Consider the following 23,871-nt stretch of genomic DNA (forward strand, 5'->3'; position numbering starts at 1 on the left):
ATGTTGTGGCTTCCGAAATATCAAGTGTCAGATCCCAAGACAATCGACCATCTTGGCGGATTTGCGGCGCAGGCGATGGATGGGAGGGATTCCCAACATCGGGGCTAGACAGGGCGGGCCGGTAGAGAAGTCGGTCGCCACGTTTGTGTGCCCGCCCCGCTTGCTTGCTTCTATATTTGTACACAAGATACGGTAAGCCTTCTCGTTCATTTTAAAGAGGAATTTGTGGCTTCCAAGACCCAAGAGAACTCTAGTCACCGTGCAGGCCCTGCGACGACTGCCTGACGGTGGATGATGCACTCTGCTGTGTATGGAGTCTGGGGCAATCTCCACCCCAGGCAGCGAGACTCAAGGCCCTCGGATGGACCAGCTGGTGGGATCGGCGAGATCAGCGAGACAACTGTCCACCGTCTATTGAACCTTCCTCTCGGGCATCTACTGTAATCGGATCTGCTGTACGGTAGAGATGCCAACAGCCGTCTCGGGCCTGCAGGTGGGCGACGGGTGTGGTCTAAGCCTTCCCGCCCAAGAACCAACACCCGCATCGATGCAGCCAAGCCAATGGGCGTGCGTAGGTTGCGCGAGATGGACCCGCACTCTCGATGCCATTGGAAGTCGAATGCAGCTGAGGCTTTATTCGAATCACAAGGCGAGGTCCAGCATGAGGCTTGACGATTCGACGCAATCGCAGTGCTTGAGGTGAGCTGAGGTGGGCAGCGTCGGAATTCATCGCGCCAAGCTTCTCGCGTGGGTTGCACGACCGTGACGGGTGCACCAATGACGTGCAATGGATTCGCAGAGGGCGGGAGCACAGCATCTAGCCCGCAGTCAGTTGATGGCCCCTGTTGACCGAGCCCGATCATCTTGATCAGAGTATGCCGATCCGGGCCGACATCGACTCCGTGCTTTGAAGAATAAGAGGCTCATCTGGATTGATGAGAATCGCCATGCGACCCTGAAGACGCCTGCAGGAGACGGACAAGTCCAAAAAAAGGACCCGACGGAGGGCCGTGCTCAGATGGTGCTCAGATGGTGCTCAGACATGGCAATCCCCTGCAGCATTTCGCCTCTTCAGAGAGGCATTCGGCTCTTTCTTGCCCATGACTGCCTATCAGGCGCGCAAGTTGCTCAACCACTCTGACGTTCAAATCGTCCTGTCCTCTGGGACATTTGATCCGTGGAAAACGGGTTAGGCGGGGCGAGGGTTTGACCCTGAGATGTGATCCCGAGATCCCGGAACATACTTAGAGATGACCTACGGTCAGCACCATCATCCGACCAAGGCACCTTCAACTGTCCTCCGCCACGGCTGACGGCACCTCGGAAAGGACACGCGCCATTTTCCTCTGCATTATCCCAACTGGGACCTTTCCTGCGTTTTGTGAGCACCACGACCCAAGACACCGTCGCTCCTCTCGCCGGAGTCAGGAACTGTGCCCCTCGGCTGTGCCGGACAGCATCGCGCCACCTGCGCGAGTCTAGACATCGCTTCGCATCTTACGCTACTACCCGCTCTGTGACATGTGGAGGGACGGAGCAGAGAGGCTCGGTAACATACTCTCAACAGACGCATAACCCTCTACTCTCGGCCCGTATCATCCATCACAGCAATCATGCGCGAGGAGCCATTGCCACAGATCCTCAGGCCGCGCCGGCAACCACCGGGTGAACCCCCCGGCTTGGAAGACCTCCAGCCGACCGACGGAGCAGCAGAGTTCATGCCGGACATCGACCTCATCCCACACCCTCACGCACAGCCGCCCTTCGTGCTCGATGCTGGGAGTACATATCACCTTCACATCGCCGCCCTCGAGTTTCGCCGGCAGGCACGTCTGCGCGAATTGGCCAGGCAAAGGGAGAAGCTAGTGCTTGCTGCCATGGGCCTGCCCCTGGTCGCTATGCTGCTGAAGCTACTGTGGTCCATCCTGTCGGGAAGCAGATGGTGGGCAGGCGATGATGCTCATACCTCGCCTTGGCAGGGGTTTGTGGGCGGAGACTGGTAGCAATTAGGGCCATTTTATTTGGTTCCAATATTTATACACATGCACTACGCGCACGAGATCTCTACAACACCGAAACGCTCCGCTGCCAGAATCCGCCATCTACGGAGCCGCAAGCTCATTCCGTCACGCCGTCATGACCTCTCTCACGCTGTCTCTATGGATCCTCGCCAACCAAGTCCTTGCCATGTATGCCCGGATGCTCTTCCCGTACAGCATAAACGGGATGAGAGCTAGCTGGTTAGCGAGCAGCACGCCGCCGAACACGCCCGAGATCATCACAGCATAGCCCCTGGCCTGTACCCACTCCAGCAGGTTGAGACCCATCCCGAAGCTGATCGCCTGCTTCCCGAGGTTCATCGCGATCAGCATCTCGCTCGTGTTCGCCGTGTAGCTGTCCAGCGCGTAGCTCAGCACGAACGTGAAGTAGAAGTAGCTCGACCACGACGACATGATAACCCCCGCGAAGTACCCGATCCAGTGGAGGTTCCGCTCCGCCGTGAAGCCGAAGACTACCAGCCCGGCGGGCGCGATGAGCATCGCAGGGAGGCAGACGCCTAACCTCATCTCCGCCTCCCGCACCATGTTGTTCTTCTTGGTCAAGCGGGCCGCCAGGCGGTCAGACGAGGTGGTGAAAGGAAGGGCGGCGCAGTAGCCGATGATCGTTCCGACGCTCACCAGCCCAGAATTGAGCTGGGACCAGTTGTACGGGGGAGCTACCACCTTGATCGGCATGATGTAGTTGAAAGTCAGGGCTCCGATACCAATGTTGATACCTGTGGGCGGCACTGGTCAGATTCACAATGCTGCACGCAGGCTTCGGGATAGGCGGGACGGGCAGGCTTACCATAAGTCGTGACCACCCAGAACACATGAGGGACAAGGAAATAAGTAAAAGACCGGGCCATCATGAGGAAGAAGTCCGAGTCGCGCTCCCACACCCCCCAGAACTTGAGAGTCTGGAGATATGTCTTGCGCCTAGGCACGCTCGAGCGGGCCGTGACACTCCTCTCGACTGTCGTCGCCTCCGTCTTCTCCGCGTCCTCGGGCCCATCGGAAGAGTCTTGCGTCAGCTTGCGGTGGTATGCCGTCTCCTCGACCACGAAGAAGGCGAATATCAGGAGGGCCACCCCGAACGCGATCTCGACGTAGAAGAAGAGGCGCCACGAGTACCCGCCGTTGAGCATGTAGCCCGCGAAGAGCGGGCCAATGGCGCCCAGGCACAAGGCAAAGGTGTCTGTGATTTCAGGCTATCAATCGCGGCTCACAGACCTGAGCAGACGGTGCGGAAGCGCCATGAGGGTGCCCATGACTCACAATATCCGAGGCGCTGGCCTCGTTCATGCAGGAAGAAGATATCATTCACCAGCTGGACCGGCAGGGCTTCGCAGACACCGGAGCCAAACGAGTGGATTATTCGTGCGGCCATTAGCCCGCCGTACGAGGTGGCCTGGGACGCGCCGATGAGGCCTGCACAGTAGCACATCAGGGAGAGGAGCATCACGGGCCTGCGACCGAATTTGCGATACATGGGAACCAGCAGGAGGGAGCCTGAATTAAGTCAGCATGGGATGCAACTATCACGGGGCCGGCGGGCTGGACGGCGGATACGCAGGCGACAGGAATACTCACCGAATCCAAACACAAGGTTGGCATAGCTGACCAGCCCAGACGCGGTGTTTGGCGAGATGCCAAACTCCTGTGAGAAAATAGTGATGTATACCGATGGCCCTAGGAGGGCCGTGTTGCCTAGGAAGGAATACAGGGCGCACGTAACCAGGATTAACGTCTTCTTCGTGTTGCCCCATTGCAGCGGGTCGTTGGGATCCTCTGCCGGGACGGGGAAGAGGGCCTGGCCATAGCCGGTGTCGTCGCCTTCGGCCGCCCTCAAGTTGACTGTTCCTGGGATGTCTTCTTCGCGTGCGTGGCTGGGGTCATCTGTCAGTCTTGCATCTCATCACGGGCATCATCTCGCGCAGGACAGACCTGTGTGCCAGATGCCTCCCCGGCTGTTGGTCGTTGGCCATGTTTGATTCGCTCTACAGGAGATGGTGGGTTGTAGGAGGCAGGCGACTGATGGATATTGGTTGGTGCTTCAGGGCCAAAAAGATCACAGGAGCCTTGGTCAATCAAGGGGAAATTTAGCATATATATGCCCTTGCAGCAGTGGCCGACGAACCACTGCCATCGGGCCCCACGGATTCGGGACACGGGGTATCCCGATTCGGGGGGTTGGTTCCCATGGTGCACGCTGCGAACACACATCAACGGCCGAGCAATGCGTGCATCCCCTCGATGCCAGACGCCCCCGGGATGCAAAACAAATCCCGACTCTCCAAAACACCTGGGCCCTCCTCCTCTTGGACAACTGCGGAGGCGTCCAACCTGAGCGCTGTCATCCTTGGAAGCTCGCCCATCATGCCCTTCTGAACCTGCGGGGGCTGGGTGCTGCTCCAATCCACGTCCACCTGGGGGCCGGGCTAAGAAGCTTACTGATACTTGACAACCACGGTAGATGGCCCCGACGTGCGTCTGCCAAGGGCCGCCCGGTGGGCTCAAATCTGGGGTAAGACAAGGGGGTGCCCCCGAAACCGAGCGAGGGGTTGGGGTCCCATGTCGTGGAGACTGAGATACTGACTGCGTGGAAGGGGAGGGGGCGGAAAAATTATTTGTATATCCCCAGAACTTGCTACACAGACGGTAGAATGTGCGCACCTAAAGCAGATGGCAGAGAAGCAATCAAGATAAACCACAGGCTCGCAACATCGCCCGCGAGATGACAGTGGCGCCGCGCGCAATCAGACTGAAGCGCGATTGATAGTGCCCAGGCCGAGTGATAGGCTGCTGGGCAGCCACTTTATCTGGCAGGTCTGGTACAGAGGAGACGATGCATATGCGAGCCAAAAAAGGAATGTGTGCACTCTTCGCTCTCTTTCGCTGGGCGAAGTGGCCTGGGTCCCTGGCCTGCATGAGTGCGGCCCGCCGACGCGATTCATATCTGGCCGTCAGCATTTGTGGGATAGTGCAAGAAGCTTGCCGGGTTCTTCGGATCGTCTGGAACCAAGCTTGATAAAGATGCTTACTCCGATGCTTACCGGCAGCGGTCTTGGACAGAGCTGCTGTGTCACAGGGTGACGTGCGAAGGGTGCGGAGGTTTGAAAGATTCCACATGCTCGACATGCTTGTTTTGAGCCTCAAGATGATGGCTGGTCGAATCGAGGGAGAGGTCGGTTTTTCTTTGTTTTAGTCCTCGGGTAATACACGCTAAGAGGCTGAAGTCATCACTCAAATTCTATGGAACTACGCAGATGTCATGGATCACAGGTTGCGTGGCTGATTACCAATGTCTCAATCGGACCACCCACTCATGCCCTCTATTTTCTTTCAAAGGTGCCGATATTCGGGCAGCGGGATCTGACCGCCTATTCTAGAAGGGAGTCATTTCAGCTTGTATGACCACAGCACTCTCAAGTCTCCCACATCACTGCTGAACCACACGGAAGGCCGTAAAATGTTACTTTCGAGTACTTGACTGTGTTCACATCGGCTGTTATCTCGTCAACCCCCTCCCCCCGGGCAAGTTGGGAGGGCAGATCTTCAATTCTCTCTGTCTGCAACACACGCAATTGCCTAGATGCATGGCTGCAATACCTACACAAACAGCACAGGGTCTTGGGGTGGTTACCTGACGAGTACTACACACCTTGCTAGGACGTATACTACAAGAGCGTATCAAGAAACGCATCAGTCATGGCGACATGGCAGTCGTACAAACAACGATGCCAATGCAAGGCATCCCTTATAGATACGAGATAGTGTAGCACCCCGGGCATTGCATGACAACCCCGCCCGCAGCGGAACCTAATCCCTCCGTGCCTCGGGGACATCTCCGACTCGGCTCCGGACGCTCGCTGCCTCCAAGCTAATCATCCGCCCCCAGAAATATACGACTCCACTCAGTGGACGATCCGAGCCAGTACCACCTGGCCCTCAACGCTACGCATGCAACCACGGCGGTCAGTTGATGACGAACGGCAAGTGATCTGCATCAACATGCGGCAAACACGGCACAGCCAGTCTCAATCTCGCGACTTCGGACGGTCAAGTGTCGGCGCCGATGTGAGGCGACGGGGCGGGCAGTTGCTGCGAGCTCAGCACTAGAGCGGGCACTGCGCGCCGTCGTGCTGGCCTGTGGACGTCCGCTGTGCATACTTGGGTAACACTCACTGTGTAGACGCAACTCTCCACTTGGGCAACATGCCGGTGCTTTCGTCCCCCGCCAGCACAAGGTTTCGTTTCTCAGAGGGGACCCACAACGTCAGGAGGTATGGGCCAGTCAGTACTGCGGAATTACTGAGATCAAGACTTCCATGATTATTCCCAGAGCCCCGGCGTCTCCTGCGATGTGACGTCGGCCCTTTGCTTGAAGGCAATTCGCCCGTGCTTGATCTGTCAGAGCCGGCGCGGCCGATATGTCGACCGTTGAGCTCATGCTTTGATGAGGAACTATATAACAGCTCACTGAGTTCGTCACTCGGAGCATTTTCCTCTTGCTCATTCTCTTCATCACGCACGACAGTGTCACGATCGACTCGTAAACAATGTCGCCTTTAACCGAGATCGGGCCTTTGGGCCAACAATACCACCACCTGCTCCTCGCAGCTGTTGCCGTTGCCGCCCTCGGTCTTGTGTACAGTGTGCTGCGGAATCCTCTGTCGAAGGTCCCGGGCCCGTGGTATTCCAAGATCACAAGCATTGTCCTGACGAACGAGTTCCTGAAAGGCAGAAGGGCGAAATATGTCCATCGTCTCCATGAAAAATACGGTCAGCTCCCAAAACTACTCTTCCCCTGAACATGCTCCAAGTTACTGACATGCCGGACATAGGTCCCATCGTTCGAATCGCTCCCAATGAGGTCGATGTCATGGAGGTGGCTGCGGCTAAGCAGATTCACACTGTTAAGGCGACGTACCTCAAGTCCCCTTTCTACAAGGCTATCAGCGCTCCTGGGGTGCACAATGTCTTCAACACACCGGACATATACTTCCATCGCCGTCATCGAAAGCTCCTCCAGGCGCCCTTCTCAGACGCAGCACTTCAAGCCTTCCAGCCCACCATCGAGGGGCGCGTCAGGATGACCATCCAGCGAATGGCCGAGGAGTCCAAGACAAGAGGGACAGCTGACGTTTTCAAGTGGTGGATGTTCATGGCAACGGATATCATCGGCGAGCTGTCGTTTGGCGAGTCCTTCCGCTTGTTGGAGCAGGGAGAGGTGAGTGTCTGACGGGCCTTTCTAGACGGCTGGTACTAAATGTGAGCCTTAGAAAAACGAATACATCGAAATCCTCGAGAAGGTGGCTGCAGTGGGAGCAAAGAGAGCCACGTTCCCCACGTTGGCCAGGCTCGCCATGCAGGGCTTTCCCATACCCGGGTTCGGGGAAAACACCGACCTGATACTGAACATGCGGCGGTACGCAACTGAATCCCTGGGCCGGTACAAGAGGCTTGTGGAGGAGAACCCGGACAAGCCATTCCCAACATTGTTCACCCGGCTGTTCAAGGGCGAGGAGGATGAGTCCTTGACCTTCAAAGAAATCGTCGATGAAGCCCAGACCTACATCATCGCTGGCACGGATACCACCGCGATCACCCTCACATACATCGTCTGGCGTGTCTGTCAAAACCCAAAGATCAAGCAGAGGCTGGTGGAGGAACTCCGCCAACTACCGGAGGGCTTCCAGGACCACGACGCAATGAAGTTGCCTTATCTCAACCAAGTCATCGAGGAGAGCCTCCGCCTCCACGGCGCGGCCCCATCCGGACTGCCTCGTATGGTCCCTCCCGAGGGTGCTACCCTGGCTGGGCAGTATCTCCCGGGCGGGTCCGTCGTCTGCACGCAGGCCTGGAGCTTGCACCGGAACGAGGACATTTTCCCGGATCCCGAGAGGTTCGACCCAGACAGGTGGGCCGCACCCACAAAGGCTATGAAGGATGCGTCCATGCCATTCGGCGGTGGTTCTCGCAGTAAGATTTACCCCCCACCTCCACCTTCTTCTCATTCAGCTGCCGTCAAGGTTCTTGACCACGCGCCAAGGAAAGTTTCTCACGATTTTTGCAGTCTGCCTTGGCCTTCACCTCGCTCGCATGGAGCTCAGGCTGGGCATTGCCCACTTCTTCCGCGAGTTCCCGAACTCCAAGATGTCTGCGCTGGAGGGCATGACCGACGACGATATGGAGCAGGTCACCTACTTTCTTGCTCCCCCCAAGAACAAGAGATGCTTGATCGAGTGCTCTTGAAGGAATGATGATGTTGAAGCCCGGCAACATTTTAGCACACTAGACCAAGTGTCAATACCGAAAGAGCCAAAGGCAGTGAAACTGTCCTGAGGGATGTTGTGATAGGGCACGTCGCCGATTTCCGGTCGCTAGGGGTCTATCACATCGTCACCAAGGTTGGTCTTTGTTTGCAATGGCATTCATACCGCGCCGTCACGGAGTTTTTAATACACTATCTACTATTTACCGATCGTTCTCAGCACACACATTCCTGTGCAATATATTTATGTTGCACAGCAACAAGTCTTCGAGGCTGGCAGGCTGGCAATGTCAGTGGCTGTACAGATCGCAGAGACCCCCAACTTCGCGTAGAATAGACTTTCAGTGGCACATATTCGTATGAGGAACCTTATATAGGCTAAAGTCTACCTCCCTTGGTACAACCTTTTGATACAAAATTCACACGGGATGGTCGGACTTGGGCGGTCAATGAAGGCGATTGTCTCGTACCTATTTTTAGGTACGTTCAGGTATGGACCAGTGCCTGGTAGCCACTGGTATGAGGATCTTAAGAATCTCTCACAGCGAAGAGAGGATAAGATCGCAGGTGCGTAGGAATAGACGAAGGTTGCGAAACATCATCTAGTTGGGTTGATCGTAGAGGCGCCTTTGGTTTTAGCATGCACATCGATCATTGCACAAACCTGGCGGCCCGGGAAGCATACTAAAGCCATACATTAACAAGGTCCCGTAGCCGAAGAGTTGCGCCGTAGGGTTACCATTTAATGCCAATGTGTGGCACATCATGATCTTGACAGCAGAAGGTAAGACCGTCTGGATGGGCTAGATGACGGTGGCGATGGAGGTCATGAAGGCGTAGACTAACGTTCTGATAGAAAGCAACCTAGAAGATTCAGGGGCGCCCAAATTGCTTGTACAACCAGGTCAGTCGGTGGAACCTGGCCCTAGCTGTCCTTTTTCGTCCGTCTCAATTCTTCCATGTCGGCCAGTGTCTACAACGTTATGACTGTTGATGCAATACTTCATGGGCAAGCGTAGATACCACTTCGTGCTCGCAAAGTTAGATATCGAATATTGTCTCTCTTGCAGTCCGCTTGGGACAACAATCTTCCAACTTCATTCCTCTGGAAAATCAACAATCCGTCCCGCCGCCCGGCATGTCAACAGGGGTAACTTTTGGCCACCTTGGCAGCCTCATTAAATGCTCGCCAGTTACAAGTCAGTTGGATCGTGCTTCGATCGGGTCTCGAAAGCAAACATTGAATTGATCTGACCGTCTCTCGGTCCGATTATTCACACTACTTGGTACGTGCCATCACATGCTGCAAGACGACATCAAATCGACAGCGTGCCGTGTCTAAAAATTGTCTTGGTCAGTTGATTTATCCGGCCTTATCGTACCTATTCCGGAAGGATGCTCACCTGGTGGGCTCGGCATATTGGTGAGCCCAACAGAAGGTGACCACTCTACGATCAAGACACATAGGGAATTTGCCGAGAGGTGAACATCCTCCCATGATACCTACGCGGGGAAATACAATACAACCTCATATAAATGAAGACTCCGTGTCACCGGATTGGACATCCGGCTAATACGGACCTCGATTGATTCGTTGGCGATCTGCCGGAGCCTTCTTCAACCTCCGTGTTTGGTTCCGTATCCGACCAAAGATTAAAAATTGATTCATTTCTTATTAAACAGTGAAACAACAAGGAACGAGTAACCAAAATGACGCGCCTTGGACTAAATCCAGCCGTATAAGAATAGCTTAAGGTCAGGCTGCCCCTGCCTGGCACATCTGCTTCCACAAGCTTCTGTCTCCCAAGTGTTACCAGTATCGAATCAAGATCTACCGCCAAGATGAAGTGGCTCTCCGCAGCAGCGCTGTCTCTCGTCGCGCCTGTTCAGGCCGGCCTTCGGTTCCAATGCTCGACTCTGACGATTCAACGTCTGGACCCTGTTGTCCAGCCAGGCGCGGTCCCGGCCTCTCATGTCCACCACATTGTGGGCGGAAACGCATTCAATGCCACCATGGAGGGAGACGTTGGTGCAAGGGCTACCTGCACCACTTGCGAGATGTCAGAGGACTTTTCCAACTACTGGACGGCCGTTCTGTACTTCAAGCACCCCACCAATGGCTCTTACCACCGTGTGCCAGTTATCCCTGTCAACCCTGGTAACCTCGATGGCTACTCCGGCACAAAGGGTGGACTTACTGTCTACTACAGCCAGACGGACTTGATCCGGGACGACATCGCACATCAACCCGTCAAGACATTCCCACCAGTACGTGCACCAATCCTCCTGTGGCTGTCGAGAGCTATTATCTAACATATCATAGGGCTTCCGTATGACGGTGGGAAGCCCGAGTGTTACCTCCAACCAGCACGTCGGCTTGCGCTACCAGTGCCTGCAGAGTGGTGGCGGCAGAGGCCCGGAGATCAAAGACTTTCCCACTTCGGCATGCCCTGGCGGTATCTTTGTCACACAGCATTTCCCTGCGTTAGTGATTCCTGGATATCAACCTACTCTCAGCCTGTACTAATTGTATCTAGATGCTGGGACGGTAAGAACCTTGACAGTCCAGACCACCAGTCGCACATGTACAACTCCATCACCCAGGACGGGTTCGTCAACGCAGGAAAGTGCCCATCAACTCATCCTGTCCGCATGCCACAGGTACGTGCTCTTCATTTATTCCATCGGTTCATTCGTGGTCTCGTATAGAATAATGCTGAATATTGTACTGCAGGTCGCCTTCGAAACTGTCTGGGACACCTCGAAGTTCAACAGCATGTGGCCCTCGGGGACACCCAACCCCTACGTATGGAGCTTCGAGGGTACCGCCGCCGGCACCCACGCCGATTACATGTTTGGCTGGAAGGGAGACTCGCTTCAACGCGCCATGAACAAGTCGGAGTGCTTCTATGATGGCTGCGGCTCCATCACGAAGCAGCAGATGAGCGTTGCCAATCAATGCACCATCAAACAAACGGTTCAGGAGGAGACTGACGGCTGTACGTATTGACACTCTTGCTGCAAGCCAAATTCTAACATATCGCAGGGCTCCCCAAACTTCCCGGCATGTAATCTTCGGGCCAGGTTGATGAGGGTGCACCCGATTCGGGGCCTGTGGCGATTCTTTTCAACTAGATCAAGTCGAAGCTTTTTGTTCTGATACCATCGCTCGTTAGATTCATTTCAGTTGGATTAATACTAGGCAAGCATCTTCAATGTTTGCTGCTGCTCTCTCTCGATCTGGATGAGGGTGGCCGGCAAGCTTGAGACGTGGAGGAGTATGAATGATAGTAGCCTTATCTTCAGACATCTGGGTGGGAAGACAAGTTCACGCAGCCATGTCGACCTGTCCACTACTCTCTATCAAACTGCAGACATAATTCCAAAGCGTATTGCAAGAACAAGGCTCGAAAACACCCAGTGACAGGTCATCCCAGGGGAGTCATCTCACAGGATACAGACGATCATCCCACAGGAGGTTATCTCATAGGAGTTTATCTCACAAGAGGTTATCGCGTAGAGCTTTTGGTTTTTAATGCGAAAATTGAGCTGGGCGGGAGTGACAAGACGAAACATGAACCGAGTTTGATCTCCGACCACGCTAAGAGACTCGACCTCGCGGGGACGTTTGAGGGGACATTCCTACCGGCGATCCCCAGTGGTACAACTGTCAGCTCAATGTCACCCTGCACAACTCGGGCGTTCCTGATGATGGACCCGTCATCACAGCGGCCCCCTGCATGTGCGGAGTCTGTGATTGTGGTTTCGGCTTACAGCTCGAGGGCCAACACCGCATCGGGGGTGAGAGTCCCAACTTCTTCAGCATCCCAAGCTGTGCACGGATTCCCGAGCCGAACAGGGAGGCCTTGCCCAACTCTAATCAGACGTCGACCTCGAGATAAAAGACGCTGGGCCCCACTATCCCGTCCAAGCCCGCTTCTCCGTCGCCCCCCTTCTCCGTGCGCAGAGCAATCACAGGGCCTCCTTCTCCCGGAGGGAAGGAAGAAGCACATCCAACATGCGTTGGTTCGCCATTGTTCAGGCCAGTGTGGCTGTCGCCACTCTGAATCTCAACCAGATGAGACCGCCACTAGCTGAGCAGGCATTATCACCGCGCCAGCAGCAATCTCCTGCACCAAGCAAGTTCCTGAATGCACAGACGGAAAGTAAGTGGAAGGATATCACTATTGAGACGTGTCGCTGAGACTGACTCAACTACAGAATTTTCTGTGAATGGGAGCGCTCTGCCAAATGTCGATTTCGATGTCGGCGAGTCTTACGCCGGGTCACTGCCCATCAGCACGAATACGAATGACACCAACCAGTTGTTCTTTTGGTTCTTCCCATCAGAGAACCAGACAGTCGGCAACGAAATTACGATATGGTTGACAGGCGGGGTAAGATTCTTGCCAGCCAAATTACTCACTTTCTTAGCGGCATTGACTTCCAATACTGACACGCATGCAGCCTGGATGCTCCTCCGTCGGCGAGCTGCTGTCTGAGAACGGCCCTGTCCTCTGGCAGCCGGGCGTCTTCAAGCCCGTCCGGAACAAGTGGAGCTGGCACAGGCTCACCAATATGGTCTGGGTCGACCAACCTATCGGGAGCGGATTTTCCCAGGGCAACGTGACTGCGAGAAACGAATTCGACGTAGCAGACCAGTTCAAGGGTTTCTGGCGGAACTTTGTTGACACGTTCGCCTTGCAAGGTTACAAAGTGTACATCACAGGCTCCTCGTACAGCGGCATGTACTGTCCCTACATCGCCTCGGGCATGCTCGACGCCAACGACACGCAGTACTTCGACGTCAGGGGCATGCAGGTCTTTGACGGCCTGTACTCTAATAATCCAATTCCCCAGGACATTCCGGTATCGTCTTTTGCGACTGCCTGGTCCGATGTGTTTGGGTTCAACGACTCGTTCACAGCATCAATGCAGAACAGGTCAACTTCGTGTGGATACCAGGACTATTTGAACAAATACATAGTCTATCCGGCTACCGAAGTTCAGCCATCGGCGTTGCCCGGGGTCGAGTCCGACCAGGTTACCCCCCTCGAAGGGTGTGGTCTCTTCAACGATGTCTTCGCCGCTGCTGCTGAGGTCAACCCCTGCTTCAGTCCTTACACAATCACCAGCCTGTGTCCTGTGAAGTACGACCCACTAGGCTTCTCAGATGGAACCGCGTACATCCCAGACGGCTCCGGACCAGCCTATTTCAACCGCCCCGATGTCAAGGCCGTCATCCACGCGCCCGACAAGGAGTGGGTATTCTGCACGAACGACCCCGTGTTCGTCAACGGCACCGACACCTCCGTCGTGGACGGCCCCGGGTCACAGCCTGTCATACCAAACGTGATTGACCGGACCCAGAACGTCATCCTGGGCCACGGCTCCCAGGACTTCGTGCTCATCTCCGACGGCACGCTGCTCTCCATCCAGAACATGACGTGGGGAGGCACGCTGGGCTTCCAGACCCGGCCCACGGAGCCGCTCTTCATCCCGTACCACGTCAACGACAACTTCGAGACCGTCGCAGGTGCGGGCGTCCTCGGGACCGCCCATACGGAACGCGGGCTGACTTATCTGGCTGTTGCCCCGGCTGGGCACTTCCTCGCCATGGATGCCCCGCAGGTTGCGTTCAGGAGCATGGAGGTCCTCCTCGGGCGCGTGGAGGGCTTCCAGTCTTTGGCTCCGTTCACGACTGACACGAACAACACTGCTCAGCCGGATGTCGATATGGGGAATGGCACGGTTCTAATTGCACAGGGAGGGGTCGTTGGTGGTGGAAATAGCAATGCTTCTTCAGGCGGCAGTGTTGTTGGCAGTGGCGCATGGCAGGCTGGCAGTAATGGTAGGCTGGGTTGGACTGCGTTGTTAGTATGTTTCTGGGCGGCTATGTACTAGGTGGGAAAAAGGCTTTCAGTCGTGGGCTTTATAGGTTGCTACCCATCAGTCGCATCTCTGTGTCATATATGCCAAACTCTTTCGAGAAATACTGCCCGTATGGAGCTGAGCTGGCAGATCATCTGATGTGATAGTGTCCCAGGTAAAAAGTCCATTCTGAGTTTGGAGTTCATGGCAGTGGATCACTCATTACTGCAGTGGATCAAGTCAAAATCGATTATATTTGGTCCTGCGTAGTGATTAAGGACTCCACAATCATCTGAGGGCTACCTAGGTAGGAATGCGCCAGAACTGACAATCTGAACTGCTTCAAGAGAAGAGACAGTCATGTACTCGTTGACCATATCCACATGGATCATCTTCTGGTTGCCCATTTCCAATCAGATATTTCTTCATCCAACATCTGCTCGTTGGGCGCATACCCGTTTGGCATATATTGGCTGGTCATATGCTGATCGGGAATGCGCTGGTTTGGCATGTGTTGGCTTGGCATATGCTGGTTGGGCATGTGCTGGTTGGGCATATACTCGGTTGGCACATACAGGTTAGGCATATGTTGGTTGGGCATGCTCTGAGTGGGCATGTACTGGTTTGGTACATACGGGTTTGGCATGTACAGGTTGGGCACATGCTGGGTCGGCATGTGCTGGACAGGCGTGTGCTGGGTAGGCATGTTCTCTTCAGACATGACCTCGTCATACAAGTCCTCGTGAGGCATGACCTCAAATTCCAGTGCCTCACCTCTCAGGTGATCCTCGGCCAGCTCAGACTCCTTGACCCTCTGCTCTTCACTCTCCGAGACGGCGGACTTGCCGTCCTTTGCCTTTGCATCGGCCTCAATCTTCGCCAAACGCCTTGCCTTGACACCTTCGTTTCCCTTTGCCCTTGCCTTGGCCTGCTTTTGCACATCCTCCTCGCCAAAGATCTCCCTGTGTAGACCCTCATGGTAATAGGCCATGTGTGCCAGAATGGTGGCATCTCCGCGCCAACACTCATACTTGCATCCGGGCGCAGGGCAGTAGATGACCCAGCGAGGGTCCTTCTCGTGAGTGATCTGAACATGGCGCTTGATGCCATTGGAGGTGACGGACTTCCCACACTTGGGACAGTTCTTGGTTCTCTTGTCATCATTCAAGGGTACGCTGCAGAAATTGACGTTAGGCGAAGGAGGAACTCCGAGGTAGAGAAAACACAACCGAGGAAATCTATGTTGTATGCTGTAGAGCATGGTGTGGAGACAGGAACAGAACTTACGCCTTGTGGTCGAAGAGGTCAATGTTACCTTCTGGCTCTTTAGCACGTCTGATGATCAAGTCCTTGCGTCCCTGTTGACAGGGCTCGTAATACTTGTCCAGGTTCTTGCGGGCAGCCTCGTCTCTCTCGATTGCGAACGCAGTCGTGAGAATCGACTCGTCGATCGGCTCGTCAAAGGCATCGCTGGCCTTCATAGCTCTAATCTTCGTATCTCTAACCTTCATAGCTCTGGTCTTTGTAGAGCTGGTCTTTGTAGGGCTAGTCTTTGTAGGGCTAGTCTTTGTAGGGCTGGTCTTCGTACCACTAGTTGTATCATTGCTGGCACTATCATTGCTGGGCCTCCTGAGAAGGGTGGCGAGAGCTGCTTCGTCAAGCCTCAAGATCTCGTTGGTGTCATGTTGGAATTGCTGAAGCATAGGCAGATAGTCCCTGAACATCCTGTTGTACTCCGCCCAGATGATGTCTCTCTTGGCCTGCTGCTCCTCGTTTGTGTATTGGTTCCACTCTGGACCAAACAGTGCGTCACAAATGTTCTGGACGCATCCATCGTGGAGTATGGGGCGATTGTTCGCAACCTGGTACACGGAGAAATACACCCATTGGTGTATGACTTGCTGGGCGTCCTCAGGTGACATTTTGTTTCATTTACAAGAGGCGGCGCAGAGTGTTGCGTCTGCAGGAAATGTTAGGCAAAAACTTGAGTCAACCTTGTGCTTGAAAGATGATAGTGAAGTGAGTAGAAGTTGTGGTGAGCCAGACAATCAGGCATAACATTGCCTGCACAGCAGCGACGCAGAGGAGAGAAAAAGACGAAGCTGGATTGTCTGCAATCTATGCCACAAACACTCGTTGGGGTGGTTCGTGACTCGAGGATCCAGTGAATGCAACTGTTCATCGTACCGCGGGAATGGTAGTCAGGGTGAAGAGCTGATTTGTTTACACTTGGATCATGGGCTCTAAAAGGCGGGGCATCGAATCTTCGAGGGCCTAGGGAGCAAACGCGTCACACTTTGGGAGAGCAAACGCGTTGCAGAGTTTTGGCTGGAACTAAGTCTGTGATTTCGCAGCCGCACCGGATCACACCAGCTCTGTGATTTCGCCGTTCGTCACATGTCGGCATGGTTGAGACATGGCCTTGTATATTTTTAGGAATGGGTGAGCAAGATATCCACTGCAGATTTAGGAGCTGATTTTGCATGCTGGGCATTGCTTATAAACCAGCAACCAGCAACCAATTGCATGAACTTGTGTGATAAAGTATACTTGTGGTGTTTATGTAGGAGAGAGTTTTATACAAATACTGCGGTGTGAGCCCAATTTAACTGGATCTGTAAATGCCAACCATCTAAGCTCTTAATATTCGTACTACTTCTGAGTGACTGGATATGCTTGACAAGGGCTGGAGTCTCAATTGGACAGACGCCATCATCACTAGGACAATAATGACCTCAACAAATCACTGTGTCAAAGACTGAGTTGCAAGCCTCTACTTTGATGATCAGCGGCACCCCAGGCACACATGTGGTGGTGTTGTTACCTGACACTCTTAATATATATGTGATTAGAAATGACAGCAGGGGAAGCGCCATGCTGGGTGTTGACAACGAATACAGACGTCACAGCGCCAATGCTTCGTTAGGCGAGTGGGAAGAGATGCCGAGCATCATAGTAGTGCTGTGTATACAGCAATAGGTGATAAAGGGACGAAATGAGACGAACAAGGACAGTAGCAGTGGAGATACGTGTGGGCATGACTAAATGGAATCACACCAGTATTTATACATTGGGATGGTATTTTGCTGCCGATTTACTTGCCATCGCCTACAACTACTACTTAGTGTTCGTCACGGTGGGAGTCACTTGCTGGAGTATCTACCACCAGTTGTTGGCAGATCCAGTACAGATTATAGTCCCTAGACTTTCTCATAATATCAGAGTCAGGTCCAGGGGCCCAGAGGCAGATGTACTCTGCATTGGCTTAGAATTCAGCAGGCAATGATGATAAAGTGCTCCTCAACAGATGTAGAAAGGATTCATAATCAACCACAGACCATGCAGCCAAAGCACCTAAGATATTGCCGCCTTCTTAAGCAAATGAAATATTTTGTTGTCTTAAGATGAGCCTCCATTGATCATGCCTGATAAATACTCTGCTCAAACAATATAAGACGTTTTCTCAGATAAGCTTGTCTCTCCTCGGAAAGCTTCCGAGAGCAGTCCTTCTTCAATATTCCGAGATGGCTCTAACTCCGAGACTGACTCAAACGGGCTTGTCGCGCTGCTTGCGACAGCTTACTACTGTATAGGTAACGGCGCGTGGTGCGGACTAGTCATGGGTAGATGTAATTCCGAGAGAGCTGAGGACCTTGAGCGACGGGAGGTTCCGAGCGGTAATAAGACGGATCCCGTCGATTCGGTCCACTGTGCGGGAGATGATGGACAGATCCATAGATGGGGCCCGTGAAGCGAATCAATTATTGGTTTTGATCGCGAGTTTATACGCGTTTTCGGCCTGTCTGACTCGGGCGTGCTCGACCGCAATTGTAGGTTGGGGCTTTGGGTCCCGCGACAGAAGTCGACATTCGCTGGCGGGCTCGAACCTCAACGTGTTTGGTTCTGTCGATCTCGGGATGCAAGCCGGCTTTCAGAAGCTACAAACCGGGCATTAATGCAGGCGGTTGCTTGGCGGCAGCATAATGTATGGAGGTCCGATCAATGATACCTCCTGGGCGTTCGTTTCTTCCTGATGCAGGCTGCCCCCCCCCCCCCCCCCGGCCGTCCAAGAGGTTCCGTCCAAGAGGTTCCGTCCAAGAAGCGGGAGGGGGGCCAATCTCGTCCCAGAGACCCCAGAGATCCTAGAGCGCAACAGGAAGGTCGCGGGGGCCGCAAAGAGGAGAAGGGCCCCGGGCGCTCAGTCGAGAAATGAAGGACCGGTGAACACGTGCAGTGGAGGTGCCCGCCCATTTCACCGCCCGCGCATCTCCATCGGCATCGCTGCCATGACGGGTTGGTTTGCTGCTTTAAGCTTAACGGCGTCTGGGTGTGCTTGATTCAGCGTCCAAATGATCTCGCTCCACCTGTCACACGTGGGACAGTATTTGGGCGAACTGGTCCGCGGATCGTGGGTCCTCTTCCTGGCCGGCTCATCCCTAACCGGCCAGGGGCATTGCTCCGGGGCAGGGCCCCTGTTACCAGCACCCGCGATGTGACCACACTGCCGATGCAAGTGCGGTGCAGGCCTGCGCTCGGAAAGGACGATGGTGGTGATCTGCCTACCTAATAATCATACACGTGCATGTCCAATTACCAGTGTATAAAGATGGGCAGCCCTACCTATCCCGGCCTGGAGGTGAGGGGCTGCATCTCCAGCAGTCCTCGCCCTCACGCCGTCCGTTGCCTTTACTCTTCGATCCCGCAAACGCAAACGCAGACGCGGTAGTCTCTGCCTCTCTGATCATGGGTGTCCTCCGGTCTCTCGTCTCTCTGATTGCTGCGGCCGCGGCCGTCAGCGCCAGCCCCATCGAGCGCCGCGCCCCTATCGACTCGGACAAGGTCGTTGGGTTCGCCGAGACTGTTCCCTCGGGCACGACAGGAGACGTGTACCTCGCCTACAAGCCCTTCCTCAAGGTCGTCAACGGCTGTGTCCCATTCCCAGCCGTGAACGCTGCGGGGGACACAAAGTACGTCTCTCTTTCTTTCCCCTGAGCGGTTGACCGGCCTCCCGCGATCTACAGGATCGACGGTGTCGTGCAGATCAAAGGTGCTAGGGGCTGGATCTAATCTACACTACTCGCAGTGCCGGACTCAACCCGACAGGTGCATCAAATGGCCAGTGCTCAAGCAGCACAGGACAGGTCTACGTCCGCGGAACCACATCCAACGGCTACTACGGTCTGATGTACTCATGGTATGTTCCCCTTCCCGGATCACGTGCCATCAAGGACAGGCTGACACTCCCCACCAGGTACATGCCCAAGGACTCCCCATCGGACGGCCTGGGACACCGCCACGAATGGGAGGGCGTCATCGTCTGGCTGAAGTCGGCGACCTCCACGGCCGCGAGCAACATCGCCGCCGTGTGCCCGTCTGCCCACGGCGACTGGAACTGCGCGACGAGCGGGTACACCCTGTCCGGCACCAAGCCGCTGATCGAGTACAAGAGCACCTGGCCGGTCAACCACCAGCTGGGTCTCACGACGGCGGTCGGCGGCACCCAGCCGCTGATTGCTTGGGAGAGCCTCCCGGCCGCGGCCAAGAATGCCCTGCAGACTGTGGACTTTGGGGCGGCGACGGTCCCCTTCAAGGACTCTACCTTCAGTGGCAACCTGGCTGCTGCCACCTTCTAAGCAGCTAGGCCTGGGTCGTATAGGATGCCGTGAGCTGGGCTCCTGTTAGTATATGACCTGCTGGTCATTCCAACCTGTTTATTGATGATGTACATATTGGTATAATGTAGTAATTTAAGGCTCATCCCAGACTTGTTCCACGTGGTGCGCATTTCCAAACGTTCATGTTCTTCTTGACTGACTGTATCATGATAGACATGTATGCATGGGCAGACTTGTGTGTTGGCCGTTTAGTTGCTTGCCATGAGGCGTACCTTGCCCGAATGACCCAAGTAAGCCACCCATGGTAGTACAGTAGAAGAAGAAACGGTGTGCATCAAAGCAATACTAACGTCATCAGCGTGGATCCGAACTAGAGACTGCCGTAGGTGGAGCATATGAAGCAAATCTTGCATATCCTGGGCACCAACGATAAGATCTGAAGAGTGCTCACATTGGAGTCGATGTGTGTTCTGGGACCACCAGCATGTCGCTGATACCACTATTGTCACCATGAGATCGGACAGGCATTGGTGTTCCTTGCAATGGGTCATGAAGGAAACAAGTCTAACTGTGGTGGGTGCAAAAAGCGGTGATGGCGTCGGCCGAAAAGCATCCGCCGACCGCTTAATAATCGCTCATGCCCTCGAAGGATCCACTCCCATCCGCCCGCATAGAAGATTGCCCCTTATCGATGATTCACCCATTTGGCATAGTCGAGGTTTCTTCGTCAACATGGCCCCCTCTTTTCCGGCTTCAACAACAGCATCATGGGCAGCATATCTCAGAAGACCGGGCGTTGGGTTCTAGACTCTGCCCAAGAAGGAATCTCTTCTCTCCGTTATGAGCCGGATGCCACATTCACGGTTGGCCAAGTCGGGCCGGAGGAGGTTCTAGTCGAGATCCATGCGGCGTCTCTGAACTACAGGGAGCTCGCAATCTGCAGGGTAAGTGGTGTCCATCGCCAATACAGAACTTGTCTCTGACACGAGAGAAGGGCAACCCATCCAGTGCAATCCCTCTCCCGGCGACTCCTGGCGTGATCCCCGGCTCCGACGGCGCGGGCGTGGTGCTCGCGGTTGGCTCTGCGGTGCCCCAGTCCTCGCAGTGGCTGCAGCCCGGCGCGAAGGTCGTGACACACATGATCCCGCACGTGGAGGACGACGCCCTGCCAAACCTTGAAGACGTCTGCTCCGGTCTGGGCCAGAAGCTGAATGGCACTCTGTGCCGACAGGTCATCCTCCACCATAACGCTCTCGTCCCTATGCCAGCACACATGACCTTCGAGGAGGCTGCGACGCTGACATGCTCGGGACTTACGGCCTGGAACGCGCTGATGGGCATGCCGGGAAGGGAAGTCAAGGAGGGCGACTGGATTTTAGTCCAGGGTACGGGAGGCGTGAGTGTGGCTGCTCTGCAAGTATGTCATGGACCTTTGCTTTGCCTCGAGACCCTTCGGCGTGCTGACAATCTAAAGATCGCAGCAGCAGCAGGTGCCAATGTTGTCGCGATAACGAGCTCGGACGCAAAGGGAGACCGGCTGCTCTCCCTCGGCGCCCGGCACGTCATAAATTACAAGGAGCATCCGAACTGGGGCGAACTGGCCAGAAGCTTCACGCCGAAGGGGCGCGGCATTGACCACGTTGTCGACGTGGTCGGCGCCACGACCATGGCCGAGTCTCTGAGTGCCGTCCGGCTGCACGGCCTGGTCACAGTAGCCGGAATGATCGGGGGCGCTGGAGGCGGAGAGCAGATCCCGGACGTGATGAGCGCGCTGTGGAAGCTATGCGTCCTCCGCGGCATCTATCTTGGATCTCGCAGCATGTTCAGAGATATGGTGCGCTTCCTGGAGCAGAAGCAGGTGAGGCCGGCGCTGGATGACGTTGCCTTCAGCTTGGAAGATGCGAAGTCCGCTTTCGAGAGGCTGGAGAAGCAGCAGCACTTCTCCAAGGTCGTTATCAAGACGGCATGATTTGGGGTAGAGAGAGAGAGAGAGTTCACCTGAGCCTCAAAGTGTCAGCTGGGCAATCCGTGGTGGTTAGTGGTAATGTCACCTCTGTTGCACTCGTCTGGATCAAGCTCGTGCAGGGATTGACTTCAGACACTGTACAGAACCTGGCTCCAGTCACCATTTCACGGAGTCTGAATCGAGTATTTACTTTTGGGAAGAATTCAGGAGACTGAGATTATTTACAACAAGTTGTGCATGAGCAGGCGGAGTTTTGACCGTTTGTCGATTCTAGATTCTTTGCCTGACTTGAGTGCCATCATGTAAGCCTGGTTGTCTATCACCATTGAACTGCCGATGATTTGTTATGGCGCTCGCAAGATCAAGTTATGAAAGACTGGCGTGTCGAGATAATAGAATCATGGACCATTGCCAGCAAATTCCATGCTCGGGTATGCGTGTTAGTTGACAAATTCATTCTAGACCTTCGGAACGTGTTGATGCCAGCAAACCCCTGGGTGGGCAGAAATGGTGGTCGAGGGTCTGTGTGAGAATGCAATGTCGGCTTGGTGGGCGAATGAGCACCGATAATGTCTCATTTGTCAGCGCCGAGTAGCGAGAGCTTGCTGACGTGCGACCAGTGGAACTCAAAGGGTTGGACGATTTCCAAGCATACGAAATCACAGCGGCTTTGGTCGCGATTCCGAAGCTTGAGGGCGGGGCCGCGGAACAGAAACAACGCCAAATATATCAAGAGTTCGAGCCAACTCACACACCCCCACAACCGTGTCAAGTTTTGGCAGACTTCATGCAACAAGAACAGAATAACTACATACCTAGTTACAATGACTGATAAAGTGAGATTCCGCCCACCCAGTCTTCAAGAGCCATTCACTGACGCTCAGCAGCCCTACCAGAAGGACGGTCACTTCACCAGGCCTGCATCCACATTCCGGAACTTTATATCCAAAGCCCCGGGCTCCAAGTACCCGCCAGAAGCAAACCGTTATGCGTTGTACCTGTCGCCCGGCTGCCCCTGGGCGCACCGCACAATCATCGTGCGCAAGCTGAAGGGCCTCGACTCCATTATTGACTTGTACCTGCTGAGGATGCACATGGGCCCCGAGGGGTGGGTCTTTGGCGGCGAGAACAATCCCGCGGAGGACCCCCTGCACCCGGGGTTCACCAAGATCAAGCAGCTGTATGAGCACGCCGACCCCAACTTCAAGGGCCGCTACACCGTCCCGGTGCTGTGGGACAAGATGACGGACACCATGGTGAACAACGAGAGCTCCGAGATCATCCGCATGTTCTACTCCGAGTTCGACGACCTCCTGCCCGAGCACCTGCGCGAGAGCACAAAGGAGAAGCAGGGCGGCGGCATCTTCCCCGAGAGGCTGAGGGGCGAGATCGACGAGATGAACGAGTGGGTGTACAACACCGTCAACAACGGCGTGTACAAGACCGGGTTCGCGACCACCCAGGAGGCGTACGAGGCCAACCTGTACCCCCTGTTTGACTCCCTCGACCGGCTGGAGGGCATCCTGGCCCAGCACAAGAAGCCGTACCTGTTCGGCGACCACATCACCGAGGCGGACGTCAGGCTGTATACCACTCTGGTCAGATTCGACGTCGCCTACCACAGTGTCTTCATGTGCAACCGCAAGTCGATCCGCCACGACTACCCGAATCTGTACCTGTGGCTGCGCAGGCTGTACTGGGACCGCGACGAGAAGGGCCAGGCCCGGGGCGCCTTCTACGAGACTACGGAGCCGTTCTTGAAGTCCTACGGGCAGGGCTATGCTGCGGCGCGGAACAAGATTGTGTTCCAGGACAAGGTGCCTTTGATTGCCGCTGCTGGGCCGGCGGTTCTGATCGACCCTTTGCCCAAGGCTTAAGAGAGAAACCAAACATGTTTGTGTTTTAACCCAAGAAAGGCAATAGATATGATGTCGAAATGCCTTTGACCAAGGTAGAACGACGCCTGCATCTCATCCGTGTCAACCCAGTCTCACTTCTCATAAGTCAGAGAGATGTGCTCGATTAGTACAGCATCATCTAGGCTCGGAAGTCTGTGCTGTAACTTAAAGGTCAGACAGTGTAATACCTGAAATACAATATTTT

At 54.8% G+C, this 23,871-nt stretch overlaps 9 protein-coding genes across 9 annotated transcripts; 7 read left to right on the top strand and 2 right to left on the bottom strand.

Moving 5' to 3' along the window:
• Positions 1 to 1,613: 1,613 nt before the first annotated feature.
• On the top strand, positions 1,614 to 2,003 carry INS49_012437 (uncharacterized protein; the record flags this gene model as incomplete). Its single annotated transcript, XM_043173140.1, has 1 exon — positions 1,614 to 2,003. The coding sequence occupies one exon, from the start codon at positions 1,614 to 1,616 to the stop codon at positions 2,001 to 2,003; it is 390 nt and encodes a 129-aa protein (XP_043022437.1).
• Positions 2,004 to 2,126: 123 nt separating this feature from the next.
• INS49_012438 (uncharacterized protein) lies at positions 2,127 to 4,027 on the bottom strand (the record flags this gene model as incomplete). Its single annotated transcript, XM_043173141.1, has 5 exons — positions 2,127 to 2,776; positions 2,848 to 3,237; positions 3,318 to 3,551; positions 3,633 to 3,928; positions 3,987 to 4,027. The coding sequence occupies 5 exons, from the start codon at positions 4,025 to 4,027 to the stop codon at positions 2,127 to 2,129; spliced, it is 1,611 nt and encodes a 536-aa protein (XP_043022438.1).
• Positions 4,028 to 6,601: 2,574 nt separating this feature from the next.
• Positions 6,602 to 8,297, top strand: INS49_012439 (uncharacterized protein; the record flags this gene model as incomplete). Its single annotated transcript, XM_043173142.1, has 4 exons — positions 6,602 to 6,824; positions 6,887 to 7,272; positions 7,325 to 8,024; positions 8,119 to 8,297. 4 exons carry the CDS (start codon positions 6,602 to 6,604, stop codon positions 8,295 to 8,297), a joined length of 1,488 nt encoding a protein of 495 aa, XP_043022439.1.
• Positions 8,298 to 10,158: 1,861 nt separating this feature from the next.
• Positions 10,159 to 11,388, top strand: INS49_012440 (uncharacterized protein; the record flags this gene model as incomplete). Its single annotated transcript, XM_043173143.1, has 5 exons — positions 10,159 to 10,584; positions 10,685 to 10,704; positions 10,854 to 10,977; positions 11,051 to 11,315; positions 11,363 to 11,388. 5 exons carry the CDS (start codon positions 10,159 to 10,161, stop codon positions 11,386 to 11,388), a joined length of 861 nt encoding a protein of 286 aa, XP_043022440.1.
• A 1,006-nt stretch (positions 11,389 to 12,394) lies between these two features.
• INS49_012441 (uncharacterized protein) lies at positions 12,395 to 14,366 on the top strand (the record flags this gene model as incomplete). The annotated part of the gene is made up of 4 exons (XM_043173144.1): positions 12,395 to 12,482; positions 12,538 to 12,713; positions 12,784 to 14,091; positions 14,355 to 14,366. 4 exons carry the CDS (start codon positions 12,395 to 12,397, stop codon positions 14,364 to 14,366), a joined length of 1,584 nt encoding a protein of 527 aa, XP_043022441.1.
• Positions 14,367 to 14,575: 209 nt separating this feature from the next.
• Positions 14,576 to 16,109, bottom strand: INS49_012442 (uncharacterized protein; the record flags this gene model as incomplete). The annotated part of the gene is made up of 2 exons (XM_043173145.1): positions 14,576 to 15,362; positions 15,475 to 16,109. The coding sequence occupies 2 exons, from the start codon at positions 16,107 to 16,109 to the stop codon at positions 14,576 to 14,578; spliced, it is 1,422 nt and encodes a 473-aa protein (XP_043022442.1).
• A 2,821-nt stretch (positions 16,110 to 18,930) lies between these two features.
• On the top strand, positions 18,931 to 19,820 carry INS49_012443 (uncharacterized protein; the record flags this gene model as incomplete). The annotated part of the gene is made up of 4 exons (XM_043173146.1): positions 18,931 to 19,154; positions 19,209 to 19,234; positions 19,291 to 19,381; positions 19,439 to 19,820. 4 exons carry the CDS (start codon positions 18,931 to 18,933, stop codon positions 19,818 to 19,820), a joined length of 723 nt encoding a protein of 240 aa, XP_043022443.1.
• A 749-nt stretch (positions 19,821 to 20,569) lies between these two features.
• On the top strand, positions 20,570 to 21,771 carry INS49_012444 (uncharacterized protein; the record flags this gene model as incomplete). The annotated part of the gene is made up of 3 exons (XM_043173147.1): positions 20,570 to 20,746; positions 20,797 to 21,187; positions 21,284 to 21,771. The coding sequence occupies 3 exons, from the start codon at positions 20,570 to 20,572 to the stop codon at positions 21,769 to 21,771; spliced, it is 1,056 nt and encodes a 351-aa protein (XP_043022444.1).
• An 821-nt stretch (positions 21,772 to 22,592) lies between these two features.
• On the top strand, positions 22,593 to 23,645 carry INS49_012445 (uncharacterized protein; the record flags this gene model as incomplete). The annotated part of the gene is made up of 2 exons (XM_043173148.1): positions 22,593 to 22,604; positions 22,656 to 23,645. 2 exons carry the CDS (start codon positions 22,593 to 22,595, stop codon positions 23,643 to 23,645), a joined length of 1,002 nt encoding a protein of 333 aa, XP_043022445.1.
• Positions 23,646 to 23,871: the final 226 nt, after the last annotated feature.

The sequence above is a fragment of the Diaporthe citri genome (assembly GCF_014595645.1).
Source record: "Diaporthe citri strain NFHF-8-4 chromosome Unknown scaffold_6, whole genome shotgun sequence".
In the NCBI taxonomy this organism is placed as follows: Eukaryota; Fungi; Ascomycota; class Sordariomycetes; order Diaporthales; family Diaporthaceae; genus Diaporthe; species Diaporthe citri.